The sequence below is a fragment of the Rhipicephalus microplus genome, chromosome 10, assembly GCF_043290135.1.
Source record: "Rhipicephalus microplus isolate Deutch F79 chromosome 10, USDA_Rmic, whole genome shotgun sequence".
NCBI lineage: Eukaryota > Metazoa > Arthropoda > Arachnida > Ixodida > Ixodidae > Rhipicephalus > Rhipicephalus microplus.
This window is the reverse complement of record NC_134709.1, coordinates 34598240-34619163: the sequence shown is the minus strand read 5'-3', so window position 1 is coordinate 34619163 and position 20924 is coordinate 34598240. Positions and strand designations below refer to the sequence as shown.

Genomic DNA, 20924 nt, shown 5'->3' with positions numbered 1-20924 from the left:
TTACCTCTGATACCACTCCCACTTCATCTCCGGAGGTTTTTCCCCCATCCATTGAACCTAAACTTCCCGTTGCTCAGCGCACCCAACTCCTGGCTTTACTCAATCACTTCAAGATGTCATTTGACCATAGCCAACCTTCTTTGGGTCGCACGTCTGCCATCGTTCACAAAATCGACACCGGTAGCCATGCAACTTTGCGCCAGCGCCTATATCGAGTTTCTCACGCTGAACACCGTGCCATCGATGATCAGGTGAACGATATGCTTCGACGTGGTGTAATAAAACCTTCAAACAGTCCTTGGGCCTCTCCGGCTGTACTGGTGAACAAAAAAAGGATGGCGGCATCAGATTTTGCGTTGATTACAGGCGTCTTAACAAGATCACCAGAAAAGATGTTTATCCGCTGCCCAGAATCGATGACACCCTCGATCGCCTGCAAGGAGCAGAGTTCTTTTCTTCTTTAGATTTTCGATCCGGCTACTGGCAGGTCCCTATGAATGAAGCCGACCGCTCCAAGACTGCGTTTGTAATGCCTGACGGATTGTACGAGTTTAACGTCATGCCATTCGGCCTCTGTAATGTGCTTGCCACCTTTGAGCGTCTCATGGACAACATCCTTAGAAGCTTTAAATGGAACACATTCCTGTGCTATTTGGATGACGTCGTCGTTTTCTCGAAGGACTTCAACTCCCACCTCAGCCGCCTCGCAAGCGTCCGGACTTGTCTTTCGAACGCTGGACTGCAGCTGAATTTGAAGAAATGCCACTTCGCTGCCTGCCAGCTTACCATCTTAGGGCATGTTGTTAGCAAGCATGGTGTCCGTCCTGATACAACCAAGCTTCGCGCTGTCGCCGTCTTTCCCAGGCCAGCTACACTAAAGTAACTCCGCAGCTTCATCGGGCTCTGCTCACATTTTTGCCGTTTTGTGAGCAATTTCGCCACCATAATCGCACCCCTGACGCAGCTACTTGCCGACAACCAAGACCTCTCGGCATGGTCCCCAGCATGCGACGAAGCATTCGCGTCTTTACGCCATCTTCTGACATCACCACCTATCCTACGCCACTTTGATTCAGATGCTCCAACCGAAATCCATACAGACGCTAGTGGAGTTGGCCTCGGCGCTATTCTTGCTCAGCGTAAATCTGGCTTCGATGAGTATGTTGTGTCCTACGCTAGTCGCACCCTTACTAAAGCGGAAAAGAACTATTCAGTCACCGAGAAAGAATGCCTTGCCATTGTTTGGGCTATCGAAAAATTCCGACCTTACGTATATGGCCGCCCATTTGACGTCGTGACTGATCACGCATTGTGTTGGTTGTTGTCATTAAAAGACCCACCTGGTCGTCTAGCTAGCTGGGCACTACGTCTCCAAGATTACGATATTCGTGTAATTTATCGGTCAGGCCGCAAGCATTCGGACGCCAACACTCTTTCTCGCTCGCCACTTCCCCACGATTATGTTGCAGCGTCTGTTTCCAGCTGCGAATGTTCTTCACTTGAACATGATTTGTGGGGTTTAACGTCCCAAAACCACCATATGATTATGAGAGACGCCGTAATGGAGGGCTCTGGAAATTTCGACCACCTGGGGTTCTTTAACGTGCACCCAAATCTGAGCACTCTTCACTTGAACAGGCCGACATGTCCGCTGAGCAACGCCAGGATCGATGGATAGTGTCTCTCTTAGAGTACCTGTCTCAGAAGTCTCCACGTACCGACAACCGTTTACTTCGACGAACTGCTCGCCATTTTACCATCCATGACGGTCTTCTGTACCGGCGAAACTACCTATCTGATGGTCGCAAATGGTTGCTGGTAATACCTCGCCACCTACGTTCTGACATCTGTGCCTCCTTCACAACGGATCCGCAATGCGCCCACGCATGTGTAGTGAAGACGTATGCTCACCTACGAATTCGATATTACTGGCGCGGAATGTACCACTTTGTTAGGCAGTACGTCCGTTCATGTTCTTTGTGCCAACGCCGGAAGAGCACCCCTCGCACAACCACAGGGTCACTCCAGCCACTGCCTTGTCCTTCTCGGCCTTTCAGCCGCATCGTAATCAACTTGTACGGTTTCCTACCATACACACAAAATGGAAACCGCTGGGTCATCTTAGCCGTGGACCACCTTACGTGCTACGCCGAAACTTCGGCGCTTCCCGAGGCTACTGCGCGTTAAGTCGGCCTGTTCATTCTGCACAACCTCGTCCTTCGGCATGGTGCACCCCGCGAGCTTCTCAGTGACCGTGGGCGTTCTTTCTTGTCGAAAGCTGTAGAAGCCCTCCTACGCAATTGCAACATCGCGCACCGAACAACGACCGCGTACCACCCCCAAACCAATGGCATGACCGAGCGATTCAATCGAACGCTGGGTGACATGCTCTCCATGTATGTTTCTGATGACCATACGAACTGGGACCGCATACTGCCATTCGTTACTTACCCTTACAATAGCGTGATTCAATCGACAACTGGATTCTCCTTATTCTTCCTTCTTCATGGTCGGGAACCTTCATTGTTCTTGGACACTATCCTTTTGTACCGCCCAGACCCTTCAGAATCGTCAACTTTGGCTGAAGCCGCCACATATGCCGAAGAATGTCGGCAGCTAGCACGTTCGCTAACTACGCGCGATCAGGCTCGCTTCAAGCACTCGCATGACCGACGCTCATCCCCTTCGTCATACGCGCCTGGGGCAATCGTTTGGCTCCGCGTGCCATCGTCTGCCCCAGGCCTTCGCTCAAAGTTCATACCCAAGTATGACGGTCCGTACCCGATCCTGCACCAGACTTCACCAGTCAACTACATAGTTGACTGGTGAAGTCTGGTGCAGAATCGGGTACGGACCGTCAACTACATAGTTGACCTATTCAGCCACCTACAGATCAACGGCGCCACGGGCGCGAGACTGTGCACGTCGAGCGTCTAAAACCTCACTACGACCCACCAGTCCTGTCTGTGCCATAGATCGCCAGGATGGCTCCTTTCGCACCGGGGAGTCAATGTAGTGACAAATACAGGCTCTAAGAATGACGAAGAAGATGTTTAATGTGGCGGAGGCTCGTGCTGCTGCAGCTGCTGCTGAAACCGCCGGTTGCTGTCTCGGTGCTATTAGACCCAATAAACGGTTGCTCTACCTCGGCGTGCGTCAAGCAGTATTCTTACAGAAGGATGTTAATTGCACTGTTGTCTATGTTTGAGTGGATTTCTGCCGAAGCACCATCTTACAACTCTTGAAAGTCGATTTCAATAGTTTTCCCAAGAATACCGCATCGAATTCAACGTGTCGTTTCAAAATGAGCCAATCCGAAGTTATTATGCTATTATTGGTCAGGTTAACTGTGCAGTGAAAGCTCGTTAATTCACACCTCATTAATTCGAAATTTTGGATAATTCGAAATGGTCGCCGCAGTCCGGTCCGCAGTGCATAGGAGACCATGTGTAAAACGATTCGTTAATTCGAACAGAAATTGCTGCCTCTACGGATAATTCGAAGCGCGCGCCGCTGAGCGTCATCGTCAAACACTAGTAATAGAAGCTTTCACGGTCGAACGATAGGTGGCACGACCAGTTTTTTCGAGCTTCAAGTGGCCTCCGAGCAAAGGGCAAGCTAAGTATGGCCTCCAAAATCCAGGGGGCAATTTTTTTTTTTTTTTCGTAGCCCTCCCGTTATCTCAGCACCTGGCACCACTTGTACACGGGACCCACGGGACGCTGAGGAGTCGGCGGAGTAGTCCTAGCAGTCCTAGGCCGCTCCCGGCAGCGTCACTGTGTTCCTCGAGCACGTTGTTCGTTCACGAATGATTTTGTGCGTGGGCGACAGGAAGGACTTCGGCATTACGCTGCTCACTGCCATGCACATGTTGGTGCGCGCATGGGAACAGGCGACCGCGACCACAATCGCAAACTGTTTCCACAATCGCAAACTGTTGCAGCTGGAAGTGCGCAGGATAGTTGTGATGTTGACGTGGATGGGGCTGAGGAGCTCATGCCAGTGGCATTGCGCGACACTCTTCGGGGCGTACGTTTTGCCAATTATGTTGAAGTTGACACCGGTGCATCGGTGTGTGGTGCCCTGACTGATGAGGACATTGTCGCTCAAGTAGCCGGTGCGCAGCCTGATGGCCAGAAGATGAGGAAGACGAAAATGACGAAGCGCTTGTGCGCCCGTCAGCTTCTGCGGTGATGGAGGCACTTAATGTGGCACGTCTCTTCTTCAGCTTTGAAGAGGGTGAAGAGGATTCCCTGCGCCGCGTCTGCGCACTGGAACAGGGAGCCGCAGCTGTGGCATTCAGAGAAAAGAAGCAGATGGTCATCACCGACTTTTTTAGCCAATAAATATTTTTCGTGCGCCCACCCCCGAAATTCACCCATTTTTGCTCACTTTCATTATTTCGAATTTTGTTTAATTCGAAATTGCTCAGCGTTCCCGTGGAATTCGAATTAACGACCTTTTACCGTATATTTTTTTAATTACTTACGGCCATAACCTTTACCTAGTTGACATGTAACATATTGTCATGATGAGTCACAAGTACCGGGGGAGATTTATTGAGCCTCCGGGTAGCTAGCTCTAGGACACATCAGTCGTGGCTGGCTCTCGAGCAGAGAAGACGCACGCGATCTTCTTTTTCCTCCAGATTGAGAGCTGCTCTTGCTGTCGACCCACTACAAGCAGGTGGCATTATCCCCCCTTCGGAAAAGAAAAAAAACAAGTCCCAAAAAGAGGAAATAAAAGTACATAGCAGCACTCCGATGCTGCTACATAGGCACGTGAAAAAAAAAAAAAGAGAATTCGGATAAAGTGAAAGTAGAAATTGAAGAGCGTGCCAATATAAGAAACGTCAATGAATGAGAAAGCGAGTTCACAAAAACAAACAAAAAACACAAAGAACGCTGTACGGTAAAGGAAAAGTAACGAGCAATAAATGGTTTTATGCGCAACACATGAACGGCGTACGGCCTCAGTCGTGTACTGCTTTGTGCATGGGGTGTTGAGTCCGGAACCACTTCGTAGTTCACGTCACTGACGCGTCGTAACACTTTATATGGGCCAGAGTACCGGCTCAGTAACTTTTCACTAAGGCCACGGCGGCGGACGGGCGTCCACACCCAAACTTGATCTCCGGGGTTGTAAAACACTTCTCTGTGGCGGGTGTTATAGCGGCGTGCGTCTGCCTGCTGTTGCTGGCCGATGTGCAGTCGCGCGAGCTGCCGGGCTTGTTCAGCACGCTCTGCGAATTCTTTGGCGCCAGTTGCCAACTCATCTACGTCTTGACACGATAGCATAGAGTCTAGCATGGTCTGCACATCGCGGCCGTAGAGAAGCCGAAATGGCGTGAATCACGTGGTCTCTTGCACGGCGGTATTATACGTGAAGGTCACGTAAGATAAGATCTGGTCCCATGTTTCGTGCTGTACGTCGATGTACATTGAGATCATGTCTGCGAGGGTCTTATTCAGTCGCTCGGTAAGTCCGTTGGTTTGCGGGTGGTATGCAGTTGTCCTTCGGTGTTGGTGTTGCTCAGTATGAAAACTTCGTCCGTAAGCTGCGCCGTGAATGCCGTGCCTCTGTCCGTTATTATACTGGAAGGAGCACCGTGCCGTAACACGGTGTGGCGCATAAAAAATTGTGCTACCTCAGAAGCCGTGGCTCGTGGGATCGCCTGCGTCTCAACGTAGCGTGTCAAATAGTCGGTCGCGACGTTCACCCATTTGTTGCTGTCCGCAGACAGGGGAAATGGCCCGAGAATGTCCATGCCGACTTGGTTGAACGGCATGCAGGATGCTTCAATAGGTTGAAGTAAACCAGCTGGCTTAACAGATGGTTGCTTTCGGCGCTGACATTCCCGACAGCTCTTGACGTACTTCTTGACGCTTGCTGAAAGTCCTGGCCAATAGTACCTCTCGCTCACTCTGGCAAATGCCCTTGAGTAGCCCAGATGACCAGATGTGGGTTCGTTATGGCAAGCGAAGAGGATGTCGTCTCACATGTCTCGAGGAACCACCAGGAGGTAAGCACGGTTGTTCGAATGAGCGTTCTTCTTGTACAGCACACCGTCTCGCAGGCAGAACGACGTCAACGAGCGGGATAAATGACGTGGTATGATAGTGCCCTGGCCCTCTAAATGATCAATGATTGGACGAATCTCTGCGTCATCTCGCTGCCGTTTGCTCAAGTCTGATGCACTAACGGCGCCCAGGAAGCCTTCGTCTTCCTCTGCTTCCTGACTGACGACATGAAGGGGTGCGCGTGACAGTGTGTCAGCGTCTTCATGCTTACGGCCGGACTTATGGACGATGATGACATCAAATTCCTGCAGCCGCAAGCTCGACCGTGCTAGCCGTCCGGAAGGGTCGCACAGGCTTGCCAACCAACAGAGTGCGTGATGGTCTGTCACTATCTTGAAGGGACGACCATAAAAGTACGGGCGAAACTTGGTGATTGCCCACACGACTGCGAGGCACTCTTTCTCCGTAGTGGAATAATTCGCCTCGGCATGGGATAGAGAGCGGCTGGCGTAGGCTATCACTCTTTCGGTGTCCTCTTGACGCTGAACGAGCACTGCACCGAGCCCAATGTTACTAGCGTCGGTATGGACCTCCGTGTCAGCATCATCGTCGAAATGAGCGAGAACGGGCGCTGATTGCATGCGCTGTCGCAGCTCATCAAAAGCTGCTTGTTGCTTGTTTTCCCAGACAAACGGCGTGTCGTCCCTTGCGAGACGAGTCAGAGGTTCTGCTATCTGTGAAAAGCCATGAATGAACCGGCGATAGTAGGCGCACAAACCAAAGAAGCGCCGGACGGCTTTCTTATCGACAGGAGCTGGTAATTTGGCAACAGTGGCAAGCTTGTCCGGATCGGGCCGAATTTCGGCGCTAACTACATGTGCAAGAAATTTTAGTTTTTTATAGCCGAAGTGGCACTTCTGTGGCTTTAGTGTGAGGTCCGCCGATCGGATAGCCTCCAGCACGCTGCGCAGGCGGTGAAGGTGCTGCTCGAACGTGGTAGAGAAGACCACCACATCATCAAGGTAGACAAGACAAGTCTGCCACTTGAGCCCTGTGAGGACAGTGTCCATCATTCGCTGGAAAGTTGCCGGCGCTGAACACAAGCCAAAAGGGAGCACTCGAAATTGGTATAGGCCGTCTGGAGTCACGAAGGCTGTTTTCTCACGGTCTCGCTGATCTACCTCGATTTGCCAATACCCGCTTTTGAGATCGAGAAAAGTGAAATAATGGGCACGACGAAGTCTATCCAGTGAATTGTCGATACGTGGCAGCGGATACACATCCTTTTTGGTCACATTGTTAAGCTTTTGGCAGTCGACGCAGAAGCGTAGCGACCCGTCCTCCTTTTTGACAAGTACGACTGGAGATGACCACGAGCTCTTAGATGGTTCAATAACGCCATCACCAAGCATCTCGCTGACTTGCGTACGTATCGCTTCACGTTCTTTAGCCGACACGCGGTAGGGATTCTGGTGTATCGGGCGTGCGTCCACGTATGTGATCATCCTGTGTTGAGTGATAGACGTCTGGCGGATCTTTGAGCAACTTGCGAAGCAAGACCTGTAACTCGAACAAGAGTGCTCGTAGCGCAGTCTGGTTATCGGTGGACAGATCAGGATTGATGTCAATATTACTCATTGACGTGTCGGCGGTATCCACTAGTTCTGACGTGAGACAGTTGGTGACGTTTGCTACTTCGTGGGCAAGCGCTATCGAATTGTCACGGAACAGATGGCGATGCTCGTTGCTAAAGTTGGTTACGAGCAATTCAGATCGGCCATCACGATGGTGTAGTACACTTCTAGCTACACAAATGCCTTGCTGCAGGAGGTGTTCTAAATTTGTCTCGGCCACCACATCGCCATCGCCCAAACTACAGCATGGTACATCGACTAGAACACTTGCTCGTGGAGGAAGCGTCACACTCTGTTCAGAAATACGGAGTACGTCGACACACCTTCGGTCCAATCCTGCACGTTGATTGTTGCTCGCTGGGCTGAGAACGTGACGCGGTGCTCTTGCAGATCAATAATAGCTCCATTTTCCTGTAGAAAGTCAACTCCCAGAATGACGTCACGGGAGCATTCGTGTAGAACAAGGCAGCTTGCTACGAATGTATACCCTTGAATCTGCACTCTAGTTGTGCAGGCACCCAGTGGAGTAACGACGTGGCCACCAGCTGTCCGAATCTGCGAGTTAGGCCACAGCATGATGACTTTCTTCAGCTGCGTTGTCAGTTTCCCGCTCTGTATAGAATAGTCGGCACCGGTGTCCACTAACGCATTAACTGCACAACCATCAATTGTCACTGATATGTCGAGCGAAAGGCGGCCATCCTTTGCAGCAGTATGTGATGTCAGACCGGTTTTGTACGGTTCTGCATCAATAGGAGGTCTTCAGCGCTTCGACGTTCAGCGACCCCGCCCCCAGAGGTTGCTTGGGCTAGTTTTCCTGGCGAGGGCTGGGAGACCGTGTGGTAGAATACCGCTGGGGCGTTTATGAAAATCGCCTCGGTGATGGAGAGCGCGACTGGCACCCGGCAGACGGTGGTGCATGCTGCTGGGAGAGGTAGTTTTCGATTTCGCCCAGTCTCTGGTCGTAACGGGGTGGCGGTGAGCACGCAGAGAAGCCGCGAAGCCCAAGACGGCGATATGGGCACTGGCGGTACAAGTGATCAGCTTCTCCGCAGTGAAAGCACAGAGGCCGGCGATCAGGTGTGCGCCAAACATCAGACTTCCGAGGAGACGTGCGCCGATCATCGATGTACTGAACTGGTGGCACTGAACGATGGGCGACAGAAGCGCCAGGGACAAAGGGCAAGGGCAATGGCGTGTACGTGCCTTCGTAGTACGGTATGTGCTGCGCTGACTGGAGTGAAACAGCAGGAACAGGATGGACCAATAATGGCGGCGATGCAGCAGGGCGTTTCAAGGCTTCCGCATAGGTTGTCTCACGGCGATATTCAGCAGGAGCTGTCGCAGCTGTATCAGGAGACAAGGTTTTCCGGAGGGCCTGGTGCAGCTCATCCTTGATCACAGTTGCAATAGAGCTAACCGTAGGATGAGGTGTTACACCAGCTTTTTGGAACTCTTCACGTACTATATCACGGATGAGTTCACGGAGACAGTCGTTGCTGGTTCTAGTGGCGGTGAAAATGTTGGCAGTAGACATGCCACTGACTTGCCTGTTGTATTGGTTGAATCGCTGCTGCAGCATTTTTTTCCATTGTCATGGCCTTGGACAAGAACTTTGCGACCGTCTTCGGAGGGCTGCGCACGAGGCCGGCAAAAAGCTGGTCCTTGACGCCGCGCACCAAGTGATGCAACTTCTTGTCCTCCATCATTCTTGAATCCGCCTGTCGGAAGAGGCGCGTCATGTCTTCTACGTACGTGGTGACAGTTTCGTTTGGCAACTGGACGCAGGCCAGAATAGCTCGTTCAGCTCGTTCTTGGCGATCAGCACTGGCATAGGTCTACAAAAGTCTATGAGAGAATTCGGGCCACGTCGTCAGCTGCTCCTCTCGGTTTTGATACCACGTACGTGTCCCGTCTTCGAGATAGAAATAGACACGACCCAGTTTCGCCGCGTCGTCCCACTGATTCAAGGTGGGTACACGCTCGGAGTCCTTGGCACCTACACCAGTTTGTCTTGATGAGTCACAAGTGCTGGGGGGATTTATTGAACCACCGGGTAGCTAGCTCTAGGACGATGCATCAGTCGTGGCTGGCTCTCGAGCAGAGAAGACGCGCGCAATCTTTTTCATCCAGATTGAGAGCCGCTCTTGCTGTCGACCTACTATGTGCTGGTGGCAATATATCATGCAGTAGGTTTGACAGCATCTTGTTTACTTTGCATAAATAATTTCTACTGTTCTCAAAAATTCTGTTTAGGTAGATTTGACTCGTAAAAAAAACTCCTCGAATGTTTGCAAAAGCAAAAAATCATATTTCACTAGTTCTACTTGTGGGGTCTCGAATTGGCGAGCGTGCGCCACGCCACGCTCTTGGAGTGAACGGACACGGTAGACACGGTTGGTACAAACAAAACAACATACATACATTTATTTATCTAATTTACAACGACGATATCGTCCGCCGAATTGATACATAACTCGTTATGTAATACGCTAGGACATCGTTACACAATAACACGAGGAACACACTATAACACACCCAAGGCGGCGGCGCCAACGCTTGATTTACCATGTGGGCCCCCCGGCAAGCAGGCCCGCAGTGCCCCGCGCCGAGGACCCATGCTAGAGACAACCGTTCGCGACAGCCGCCACGCGCAGAAGAGGCTCGCTCAACTCTCGCCCACCACCAAGGCCTGCCTTCCGCCAAGGGTCACCGCCGGCGCTACCACTCTACCAACAGTGGTACTCAACGCGAACACAACGCCTTCTATCGCCCGGTGGTCGTCACCCGAAATGCAGCCTTGGGGCGAGACACGTGCGCCACACGGCGCAAACAACTTCACAGAGGGTGTCCGCACCTCCCCATTTCCCCAACCTTAAATCAAACCATATCCCGAAAACAAGGATCAGCTACACAAGCTTTAACAAAAAAAAAGAGATCGCATGACCATAATGTCCTTGCACCATGACACCGCCGCCGGTCGACACTGCTGCACTGTCCGGCTCGACTTTCCCTCAGTACCGGCCCCGCAACAGCAACGTTCCCATCGGCGCAACGAACCGTCGCTAGCGCTGACACGTCTTCCAGTTGGACCAGCACTCACGAGGGCGCCGGACTGCAGGCAGTTGCGCAGGTCCCAGGCGTCTCCATCGCCCGACCTCACAACCGCATTCCTAGCCAGCGACGCTGACGATGTGCCGAAGACAGCCGGCCGTTGATGACACCGCTTCCGCTGAATACACCATTAAAAAAACACTCGAAAGAAACAATGGAGCAGGGCCTAGGGAAGGCAGCTTCGGGCTTTTCGGCCGCGTGGTACGATAGTCAGTACTGCTAGCTAATACATCGGCGGCAGCTGAGACGCCCATCAATATAAAACAGAAATGACTTGTTGCTAACTCGTGCATCGCAAGATAAACAAGGCTTCCGTACTCACTCGCTTCAGGCCTGGCCTACAAACCACTTGCTCTATGCCTTGCTCACCCCAGGATGCGGACCGCATGGCTCTCGTCCTAATTCAACAATGTTTTTGAATACTAACACAACGAAAAAAAAAACACTTGCGAGCAGAAAAAAAAACTCAACCTGCCGACTAGTTCAAACACGTCACAAGACCGATCTCCTCACTTCTCAACAAAGCACACTGCTGACGCTAGCAATGAGAAGTCCCCCCTAGGCCTACTCCACCCCGGTTCAAACAAAAGCTTGTACCAAACCGCAAAAACTGTCGTCCGACACTCTAAGAGCTCCACGTTGGGCAGCCAGTGTGGGGTCTCAAATTGGCGAGCGCGCGCAACGCCACGCTCTTGGAGTGAACAGACACAGTAGACATGGTCGGTACAAACAAAACAACATACATACATTTATTTATCTAATTTACAACGACGATATCGTCCGCTGAATTGATACATAACTCGTTATGTAATACGCTAGGACATTGTTACACAATAACACGACAAACACACTATAACGCACCCAAGGCGGCGGCGCCAACGCTTGACTTACCACGTGGGCCCCCCGGCACGCAGGCCCGCGGTTCCCCACACCGAGGACCCACGCTAGAGACAACCGTTCGCGGCAGCCGCCACGCGCTGCCGCGAACGGCACAAACAACTTTACACACGGCACAAACAACTTTACAGAGGGTGTCCGCACCCTCACACACTTAAATAGTTGGGAAGAAAGCCCATAAAAATTTTTCAGAAAGACAGCTTCATAGATAACCAAAAGTTTATAAGCGCTATAAAATTAGTGGTCTAGATGGAGCCAAGGTGTTTCTAGGGCCGTTGCTCTAGCATAAAACAAGATAACATTAAGGTAACACAGCCAAAATGAAGTTTGACTTCAAGACTTACTGCTTTTGTCAACTTCTCTCTCCATTGCTATGCAACACGTTGCCCAAAATTTTTATATTACATCAACCCGTTCTTTCTTATGCATGGCTAGCGAATCGGCTCAACAAGTACCTCTTTTAGCAGTGAAGGATGACAACTCACGAGGGGCTGAGACCTTGATGACCTCAAGAACGTCAGAAGTGGAGCAAGGGAACTTGCACATGCTTTCCCGCAAAATCAGCTTGTCACCCTTCAGCCTCGGGTTCAGGCACAACATGCCCTTGCAGCCCGCATACCGAATCTGTATGGCCGATGGCTCATCCTCGATGCCCAGCTTTTGGCAAACCTGAGAATCCCGTAACAGTATAAGAGTGAAACCTTAGCACACCGAAATCTCCTGTGCGCACAGTGTTTTAGTGTGTCCAGAAAAGCACAGAAGACTATGGCAAAACTGAAATTCTGTAGTAGGTACAATCATAAAAGTTTATATAACACGGGATCTGCGTGCGCATGTTGAATTTTTAAGCAACTTACTAATGAGGCAAGTAAATGTACGCATTACTACATTTATTGCATATATTACAGTTGAACCCCTTTATAAGAAAGATGCACTGGGCAGCAATTTTTGTCAATTACTTGAGACGTTTCTTATAATATCAGCACAAGGGTATCAGCATCCCCACATTGTGGGGATGCTGATACTCTTGTAAAGTTGCTTGTGCCGCGTGATACACGTGTCATGCACAGAAGCCGTATTTCAGAGTCACAAATTATTGAGCGGTAGGTGGCGTTATGTTCTCGAGCCTTGATCCCCGCTATCATCATCATCATGGTTAGATTGGTAGCGCCGGCGGTGACACCTGGCAGCAGGAGAGAATTGAGCGAGTCACTTTCGCTGGTGGCATTTGGCGAAAACGGTTGTCTCTCGCAGTGGGACCCCGGTGCACAGCGCCGCCGGCCGTCTGCCGGGGCCCTTGTGGTGAGTCAGGCGTTAGCGACACCGCCTCGTTTGTCATGTTGTTGAGTATTGTTTAATATTGTGTAAGAATGTTTAACTTGTTGATCGCAATTGATGTTATAATAACTCGGCTGGCAATATCGTCGTTCTAAAAGCACTAAATGTGTGTTTGACTGGGTTTGTTCTGATCGTGTCTACTGTGTCCGTTCTCTCCAAGAGCTTGGTAGTGCTTTCGCAACATCGAGACCCCACATTGGCTGCCCAACATGGGGCTCTTGGAGCGTCGGACGACAGTTTTCGCGGTTCGGTACAAGCTTATGTTAGAACCAGGGTAGAGTAGGCCTATGGGGACTTCTTCGCTAGCGTCAGTGGTGTGCTTTGTTGAGAGCGATGAGATCAGGTTTGGTGGCGTATTTGAACTCGTCGGCATGTTGAGGGTTTTTTTTTTTTTTTTTTTTTTTTGCTGCTCGCTAGTTTTTCTTTTTTGTTGTTGTCGTTGGTTTGAAAGAACGTTGTTGAGTTGAAACGAGAGCCTAAGTTGTGGTCTGCATCCTGCGGTGAGAAAGGCTTAAATCACGTAGGATTGTAGGCCAGGCTCGAAGCGAGTGAGTACTCAAGCTTCGTGGGTGGTCCAATTTTCTGTAAGCAGCTTATTCTATCTTTCGGGCTCAGGGAGCCTGGCGTTGTTGCTGTTTGGTATTGTGGCTCGACGCCGAGGCATCGTGACACCGTCTGAGACGGTTGACGCCAACTGATCGGTAAGCTGCTGTGTGCGGCGAGCGATAGGGCCACCTTACAGAGTGGATGTCTCCTTGTGGCTGCCTCTTCTGCGCCTAGGCCGAGTGCTGGGTGGATGCCGGTTGTTGTCAAGCGAATCATTAGGCCTAAGGCTCTGCGCAACCGCCTGTCGCATGTGGCACAACTAGGTGTATCGTGGCGTAGAGGTGTTGCACTCTGCTTCCCTCACTTTTTTTTTTATCTTCCAATGCACGAATTAGGAAAAGTGACTTTTACTTTATTTTTGATGGGCATCTCGGCCGCCGATGTATTAGCCAGCAGTACTGACCATTGTACCATGTGGGCGAGAAGCCCAACGCTCCCTTCCCTAGGCCCAACTCCATTATTCTGTCGAGTCTTCTGGGATGTACGCAGCGGGAGTGATGTAACCCACGACTGGCTGTCTTCTGCACATCGTCAACCCCGCTGCCCAGGAATGCGGTCGTGAAGTCGGGCAATGGACGTGCTTAAGATCTGCGCAACTGCCTGCAGTCCGGCGCCCTCGTGAGTGCTGGTCACAACCGGACAACCTATCGGCGCAAGTGACGGTTTGTCGCGCCGTCGGCAACGTTGATGTTGCGGGACCGGTACTGAGGTGAAGCCGTCGAGCATGACAGTGCAGCAGTGTCGACCGGCGGCAGTGTCGTCGTGCATGGACATTATGGAGGGACATGTGTTCTAATTTTTTGTTAGAAGTTGTGTAGCTGATTCCCTTCATGTTTTTCTTTTCAAAATATGGTTTGAATTAAGGTTGGGGGGGTTGTGGGGGTGCTAATACACCCTGTAAAGTTGGTTGAGCCATGCGGCGCATGTGTCTCGTGCAAGAGCCGTATTTCGAAGTCAACACTATTGAGCGGTATGTGGCGTTGTGTTTGCGAGTGTTGATCACCGCTATAATCATCATGGTTAGATTGGTAGTGCAGGCGGTGACCCCTAGAGGTAAGCCTTGGTGGCGGCAAGAGAGGATCGAGCGAGTCTTTTTCGCCAATGACGTTTGGCGAAAACGGTTGTCTCTCGCAGTGGAACCCCGGTGCACGCGCCGTATGCCGGGGTCCCTTGTGGTGAGTGAGGTGTTAGCGACACCGCCTCAATTGTCATGTTGTTGAGTGTTGTTTATTATTTGTGTAAAGATGTTTAAAGTGTTCATCCCAATTGATGTTATAATAATTTGGCTGACGATATCATCGTTCTAAAAGCAGTTAAATTAGTACTAAATGTGTGCTTGGCTGGGTTTGTTCTGCTCGTGTCTACTGTGTCCGTTCACTCCAAGAGCTTGGTGGTGCTTTCACTTCATCGAGACCCCACAACATGCATATACCAGACAACGGCTTTGCTGGAAAGGTTCCAATATGAGTTAACTGGTTTACATTCACCGTGACCATCCATAACTCATCATGCTACCTGCAGTTTAGCGGTAGTGGGGACTTTATGAATGGATGTTCTAAATATGAATCCAAATTTTTAAGCAAGGTATCATATACACTGGGTGAACTTATTTATAACAATCTCTTGCTATTGATGATCATCTGCAATGTTTATTGATACAAGGACCACATTTGGTGAAAGAGAAAAACTTCAATGTTTCCCGTCATAAGCATTACGTGGCCCTATAAAAAAAGGGTACCGAATACGTGTGGAATAGATGAGTCACACCTTCTGCAGGAGAGACCTTGACACCATGCCAATTCCATCGGAGAAGACGTAGGGGTTCTTAGACATTGGGTGGCGTCCTCCAACCTTGTCGGCTTCCGTGATTGCACCAACACCAAGGGGAACTTGCACCGACTCCTCGGTCGAGGAAAAACACTGACCCATGCGAGCCATTTTCTTGGCGATACTGGTGATTTCACTGAAGTCACCCATCCACTCTCGAATGCCCTCTGGGCTCTGGCCTTTGGTGACCTTTGCAAAAAGAAAGATGAAAGTTTGGCACGCACATTATTATGCACTTCCCGACACATTGTGTCATACAGATGGTATGTTGTGCAAAATATATCCAGGAAGATACCCTCCCCATGTAGACCATGTAACCAATAATCCATGTAACACTGTGTCATATAGACGGTGTGGTGTTGTAAAAAATCTTTCCTAGAAGATTCATGCAGACTATGCAACCAATAACACCAATCGCGCACTGGGCTTTATAAGCTGTAATATTTATGTTTCTTCCAGTCCTGTAAAATTACTTATTTATAAGTCATTAGTCTATTCTAAACTAGAATATTTTGCATATGTGTGGGACACCAGTCAAGAAACGCTCATTAATCAGCTTGAACACATCTACAGTCGGGCTGCTTATTTCATTTTAACCATCATCGCACCTCCAGTTTCACTTCCATGAAAACAAATTTGTCATTACCTCAGCTTCCATAACGTAGAAAAATATCTCGCCTCTGCCTGTTCCACAAGGTACATTATGACAATCCGGTTCTTAAGAATAAATTGATAACCACTTCTTCTTAAGTATCCGCCAACATGGACTATCATCATAAGGTTGGTATTCTCACATGCCACACCAACCATTTTTACAATTCATTCGTCCCCCATACCTCAGCAAGTTGAAATCATTTTCCCTGATCTGTCGTCAAGACTACTGATAACTCTAAGTTTAAGGCTGCTGGAACTAGCCTGTTGTCATTATTCTTTTTTAGGATTACTTTATTTCCATTTCTGAGCAGCACTCCTGTCTTCATTTTCTCCCTTTTTTTCATATGTCTATATCTCACATTTGTTGCGGCAACGATGCATTTTGTTGGTTCATAGGCACGTGCTTGTGCTCGAATGTTATTTTGTTTGTATTGATCCTTTTTTTTTTTTGTAATAGACACTGTCACACTTTGCGTATCTTAATTACCTGTTTTTCATTACTTTACTGTGGATTTTTCATTGTTGGTTTTCTTCACTATATCTATGCAAGCACCAATCTTTTGCTTTTTTTTTAAGTATGTTGTTTAAAAAATGTAAACCACTCCGCTCTGTAATACCATCGGGCCCTGAGGACCCTGAAATAAATAAATAAACAAATAAATGTAGTGTACTTTACTCTGAAAACCTACCAGGCAATAACACTACGATAGCTTAATGGTTTCCCCTTTATTAAGAGAAAACAAGTGGCAACTGAGGGATGCATTAGAATGACACCTACTTGTATAATGTCAGTCTGCTTGTCTTTGTGCCTTAATTAACCAACGGTTTATATATAAACAAGCGAAAATTCCCTTTAAGCACATACATACAGTACTGCCTGATTGAATTGCAACAATTTAGGGCTAAGTATTGCACATACTCTCATCTTCACTGTCTTCGGTTCGGGTAGTGTACGCATAATTTTGGCACTAACACTCAGACCAAAGCCCACATTATCTTTAGAGACCAGATTTATAGTATCACAATGTAGCTTTTTGTGACATTGGTCTTCCCATTAGAAAAATGAAAATTTTAATGTCCGATTTCAATCTATGAGTACTGTACCATACTTTACTTTGGACAGAGTTTATATTATTACTACATTTCAGTGAACACAGCTTAATGCATTGACATATATCACTAAAGAATAACATCAAGAACCCCCAAAAAAATATTTTCATAAATAAAGGAACAACCAGGCTTTTAGCTTTCCAAAGAAAATGAAAGGTTCAACAATCAAAATGTCCGAAAATAAGTTTTATAAAGAAATATTCAACTGAACCCTGCATGTATGTGCTGTTCAAAAATTCTGGGGTTAATTCTGCTGTTATCAGGCATTGTCCCTCACCTACAATAACTGACCTTACATGTCAAGTAAAAAAGATGTCATATATCAGATAAGGTTGGCAGATCTTGTTTCAGAACTCAGTAGGATAATTCAGCATAAAAAAGTGTTACAAAAAGTATTACAAAGCATACTCAAATACCTAATATCAAATTTTACACCAAAAATCATGGCACCAATGGTGGAAGAGTTTATGAGTTGAAGCAGTGTTCAGTGCCAGGTGTACTGTAGTTTTAGTGGGCTGACGAACAGGCAAATGTTGTCAAGCAGGTGACGAAAAAAGTGTCGAGAGGTCACAAAAATACCGAGCTATGATTTCAAGCTTGTATGTGCTACCTTAATGGTTTCCTTCTGTGTTCTCTCGGCAGTGTTTCCGTACTTGCATTGTGAAAGCTGATGCAATGCTTAGTCTGTCGAGAGTGCAGCACATTCTATTTTTTTATTGCAGGTGCATTCCAGCACCCGATATAAAGGAGAAAATGCTCAAAAATGCTGCAAAGAACACATGCGGAGCTTATGAAAGGATATTCTCATGCTTCAATCAGTGAACCTCATTTGTTTAGGCAATAGAATAAGCTGGTTATATGTCTGTTTCCTCATCGAAATATTTCCACAGTGTCGTTCTTCATCACATCCTCGCACCAGTGCAGTGGAAAATAAATTATTTCGTTCTTGAATTTAACCAATTGTTGGCTGCCAGTACATGGGCATGTTCTCTAGTCTGTTCTGTGCTTCATTGTATATGCACTGATAGCATAAGCACAACAAACAGCTCTTCACGGCAGTATCAATTTACAAAGAAAAATGAAAATGTTGGAATATTTTTCTGTTTGATCAACAAGAACAGCAAAAAAATCATTTTATGTTACCGAGGTACAAATGGGGGTATGTTTTGTTTTTTGGGTATACATTAACTTTGTTGATTCCACTACCTGCACAAATGTACAGCAGAGTTAAATAATGATATAACCAAAGGCTAGGCTTCATGAAATCTGCCACAAGCAATACCGTTAAAAAAAGAGACGCTTTAAATGTTTTTTTCTAATATTGTAGCCACAACCCAAATTCTTAAAGCCATAAGAAAATGCCTGTCACCAACTGAATCCCCATTACCACTGTACTACCAATCCCTAAATGGAAAATTCATACACACACAAATAATGCTTCAAGAAAGTAATGTGTCTGAAAGAACCCACATTTAAGTACTTATATATTCTGTGTGCTTTAGGTCTTATCGACCACTGACGAATCCTTCTGACATATAGAAATTCTGGTGAGATCCATTTTATATGTGTTCTCTAATTTCCCTAAAATGTTTATACAAGTAGCCTGGCACTCTCGTACCACCTAAATATACCCACTGGAACTTGAATTTTTTTTCTCTTAACCTCAAAATTTAGCTATGATAGACATCTGTGTACGTGTATGCATATGTCCCAGAATTTTTTCCCGGGAACAAGGAGGTTGATGTACCTTGCAAGGGCCTTAGACTGTGAAATAGTATGACATCTGTATTTATGGCAAGGAAGTAAATAAAAAACTGCCCCATTGAGTCGGCTGAAATGTACTGAATCAGGTGAACAGACAGAGAACCTTCAAGACAGGGAATCTGCAGCAACTACTTACTGTTGCGAAGAGCCAGACCCCATGGTCTCTGAGTTGACTACATGATGCTGCCAGCAGTTTGAACTGCCTGCGGCCAATGTAGATGCCTCTGCGGAGGGGTCGTCCAACAATGGCCTCCACGATTTCATTTCTATGTTGATGGAAGGCCAAGGAGTGGGAAAGTGGCCTTAGGTTGTCATCCCGGATTGTCAACCTCAATGCGAACTCGGACACAAACTTGCGCAGGACCCTGTTCTCCTGGTGGACGTACGGAGGCAGCAGGAGGAGACGAGATGGAAGCATGAATACACGTCGAACAAGGCACGAGCCAGGAGGTGCCGCATGGGGCACAAAGCTTTGGGACATTTCGCGAAAGGCCTTCTCGACGGCTTCAGGAATGGTCACAATGTGTCGGGCCTCTATGTCTGCACTGACAGCAAACAGGGCTGGCTCGAGAAGCGCTTGATTATGGGAAGCAAACTCTCGGAGGGTCTTCGAAAAGCCTTCCAGTAAGCCTTGTTGTGAAAGAAGCACCAGCTGGGCTGCGAGGTCGCTGCTTTGCAGCATGAGGGCGCACAGTGCGTAGCAGCACTCATACCCGACCCGGTCGGTTACGTGCGTGTCGTACCACTTACGCATCGCTTCCATTTTAGGGCCGACATCGTGCACGCTGACAGACGCGTAGGAAAAGATTGTCCCGATGTCACACCTTCGGCTGAGGCGACCTAGGATTTGGCGCGCCTTAAACTTATTACGCAGGCCGAGCACCAATACAAAGTTGGTACCAAGCTTGAAACATGGTATGACACTGGTGCAGAAGCAACCAATCTCGATTGCTCGTTCGTACGGGAATTGCTCGGGATTTTGAGCGTTCGAAGTATTAACCGGCTCCTCTTGTGTTTGTGAAGCCGTCTTCTCAGACTTCTGGTACAGGAGTGGAAAAGTCGAAAGGTGTAGGTATAAATCTGTCGTGGCTGCATTGCCCTCGCGATCGTCTACTACCGCGCGCACTATGTTTGCATACGGAATCTCTAACTTGTAGGCGGAGTCAGGATTGGTACACAGATGGGCATGTTGCAGCGTGAGGAAAATCCAAATGACTCGTACGTCGTGCTTGAACACGCAGACTAGTTTGTAACCGAGGTGGCTTCTAGATTCCGGACGAATGGACGTGCACTGAGCAAATGAAGTCAAGCCTAGAGAAGCCCCGAAGGACAGAAACGACAGTTGGATGTTCCTTTCGCACGTCACAGAGCCACGCAGGAAACCGTCATTGCGATCGGGAGCGAGCCACTGCAGTAGGCGCGGACTCCCTTCCACCCGTCCGTCCATGCACCACTGTCGAGCGAGCTTAAAGTAAAGTTGTTCCAGTTTGGCGGATGACATGCTGCAATCCAGCTGGAGAGTGCAGACTGATTGGTAGATGCGATCACCGTATCTGCCATTGAAAAACTCGGCGGGGTCAGACACTTCCACGCGGGCAGAATCTATGTACGCTCGAAAGAACTGCTGGTAACGTCTTACGTAGAGACCGGCGTCCTGCTTCGGATCAGGATTCCACAGGGCCGTGAAAGTCAGGGTGCTACTTGCATTGATCGGCATGTCTACAACTTTCCTTCACACTCTGGTGGTTATATGCGAAAGCTCGAAAGTAGCATCATCGTCAAGCTATATACAGTTGCCATTCCACAGTGCATTTATAGGGAAGCTGGCTACATCCCTGCATAAACTGCAGAGAAACGCAATGTAGAGATACGAGAAAACAGCAAACCATAGAGCTTCTTCAGCAAGCCAGCCACTTCCGACACATTTGATAACGAAACTACAATTCACCGCAGATGGCAG

General features: G+C 48.5%; 1 protein-coding gene across 1 annotated transcript in view; it reads right to left on the bottom strand.

Annotated features, from left to right (window-relative positions):
• Positions 1 to 20909, bottom strand: part of LOC119181398 (uncharacterized) — a 41774-nt gene extending 20865 nt beyond the window's left edge. Inside the window, exons 1-3 of the mRNA XM_037432627.2 lie at positions 19101 to 20909; positions 15377 to 15625; positions 12151 to 12334 (exon numbers count right to left, since the gene is read on the bottom strand). Coding sequence (XP_037288524.2) covers positions 12151 to 12334; positions 15377 to 15625; positions 19101 to 20681 — 2014 coding nt within the window. The 5' untranslated portion in view covers positions 20682 to 20909. The remainder of the gene's footprint in view (positions 1 to 12150; positions 12335 to 15376; positions 15626 to 19100) is intronic.
• Positions 20910 to 20924: the final 15 nt, after the last annotated feature.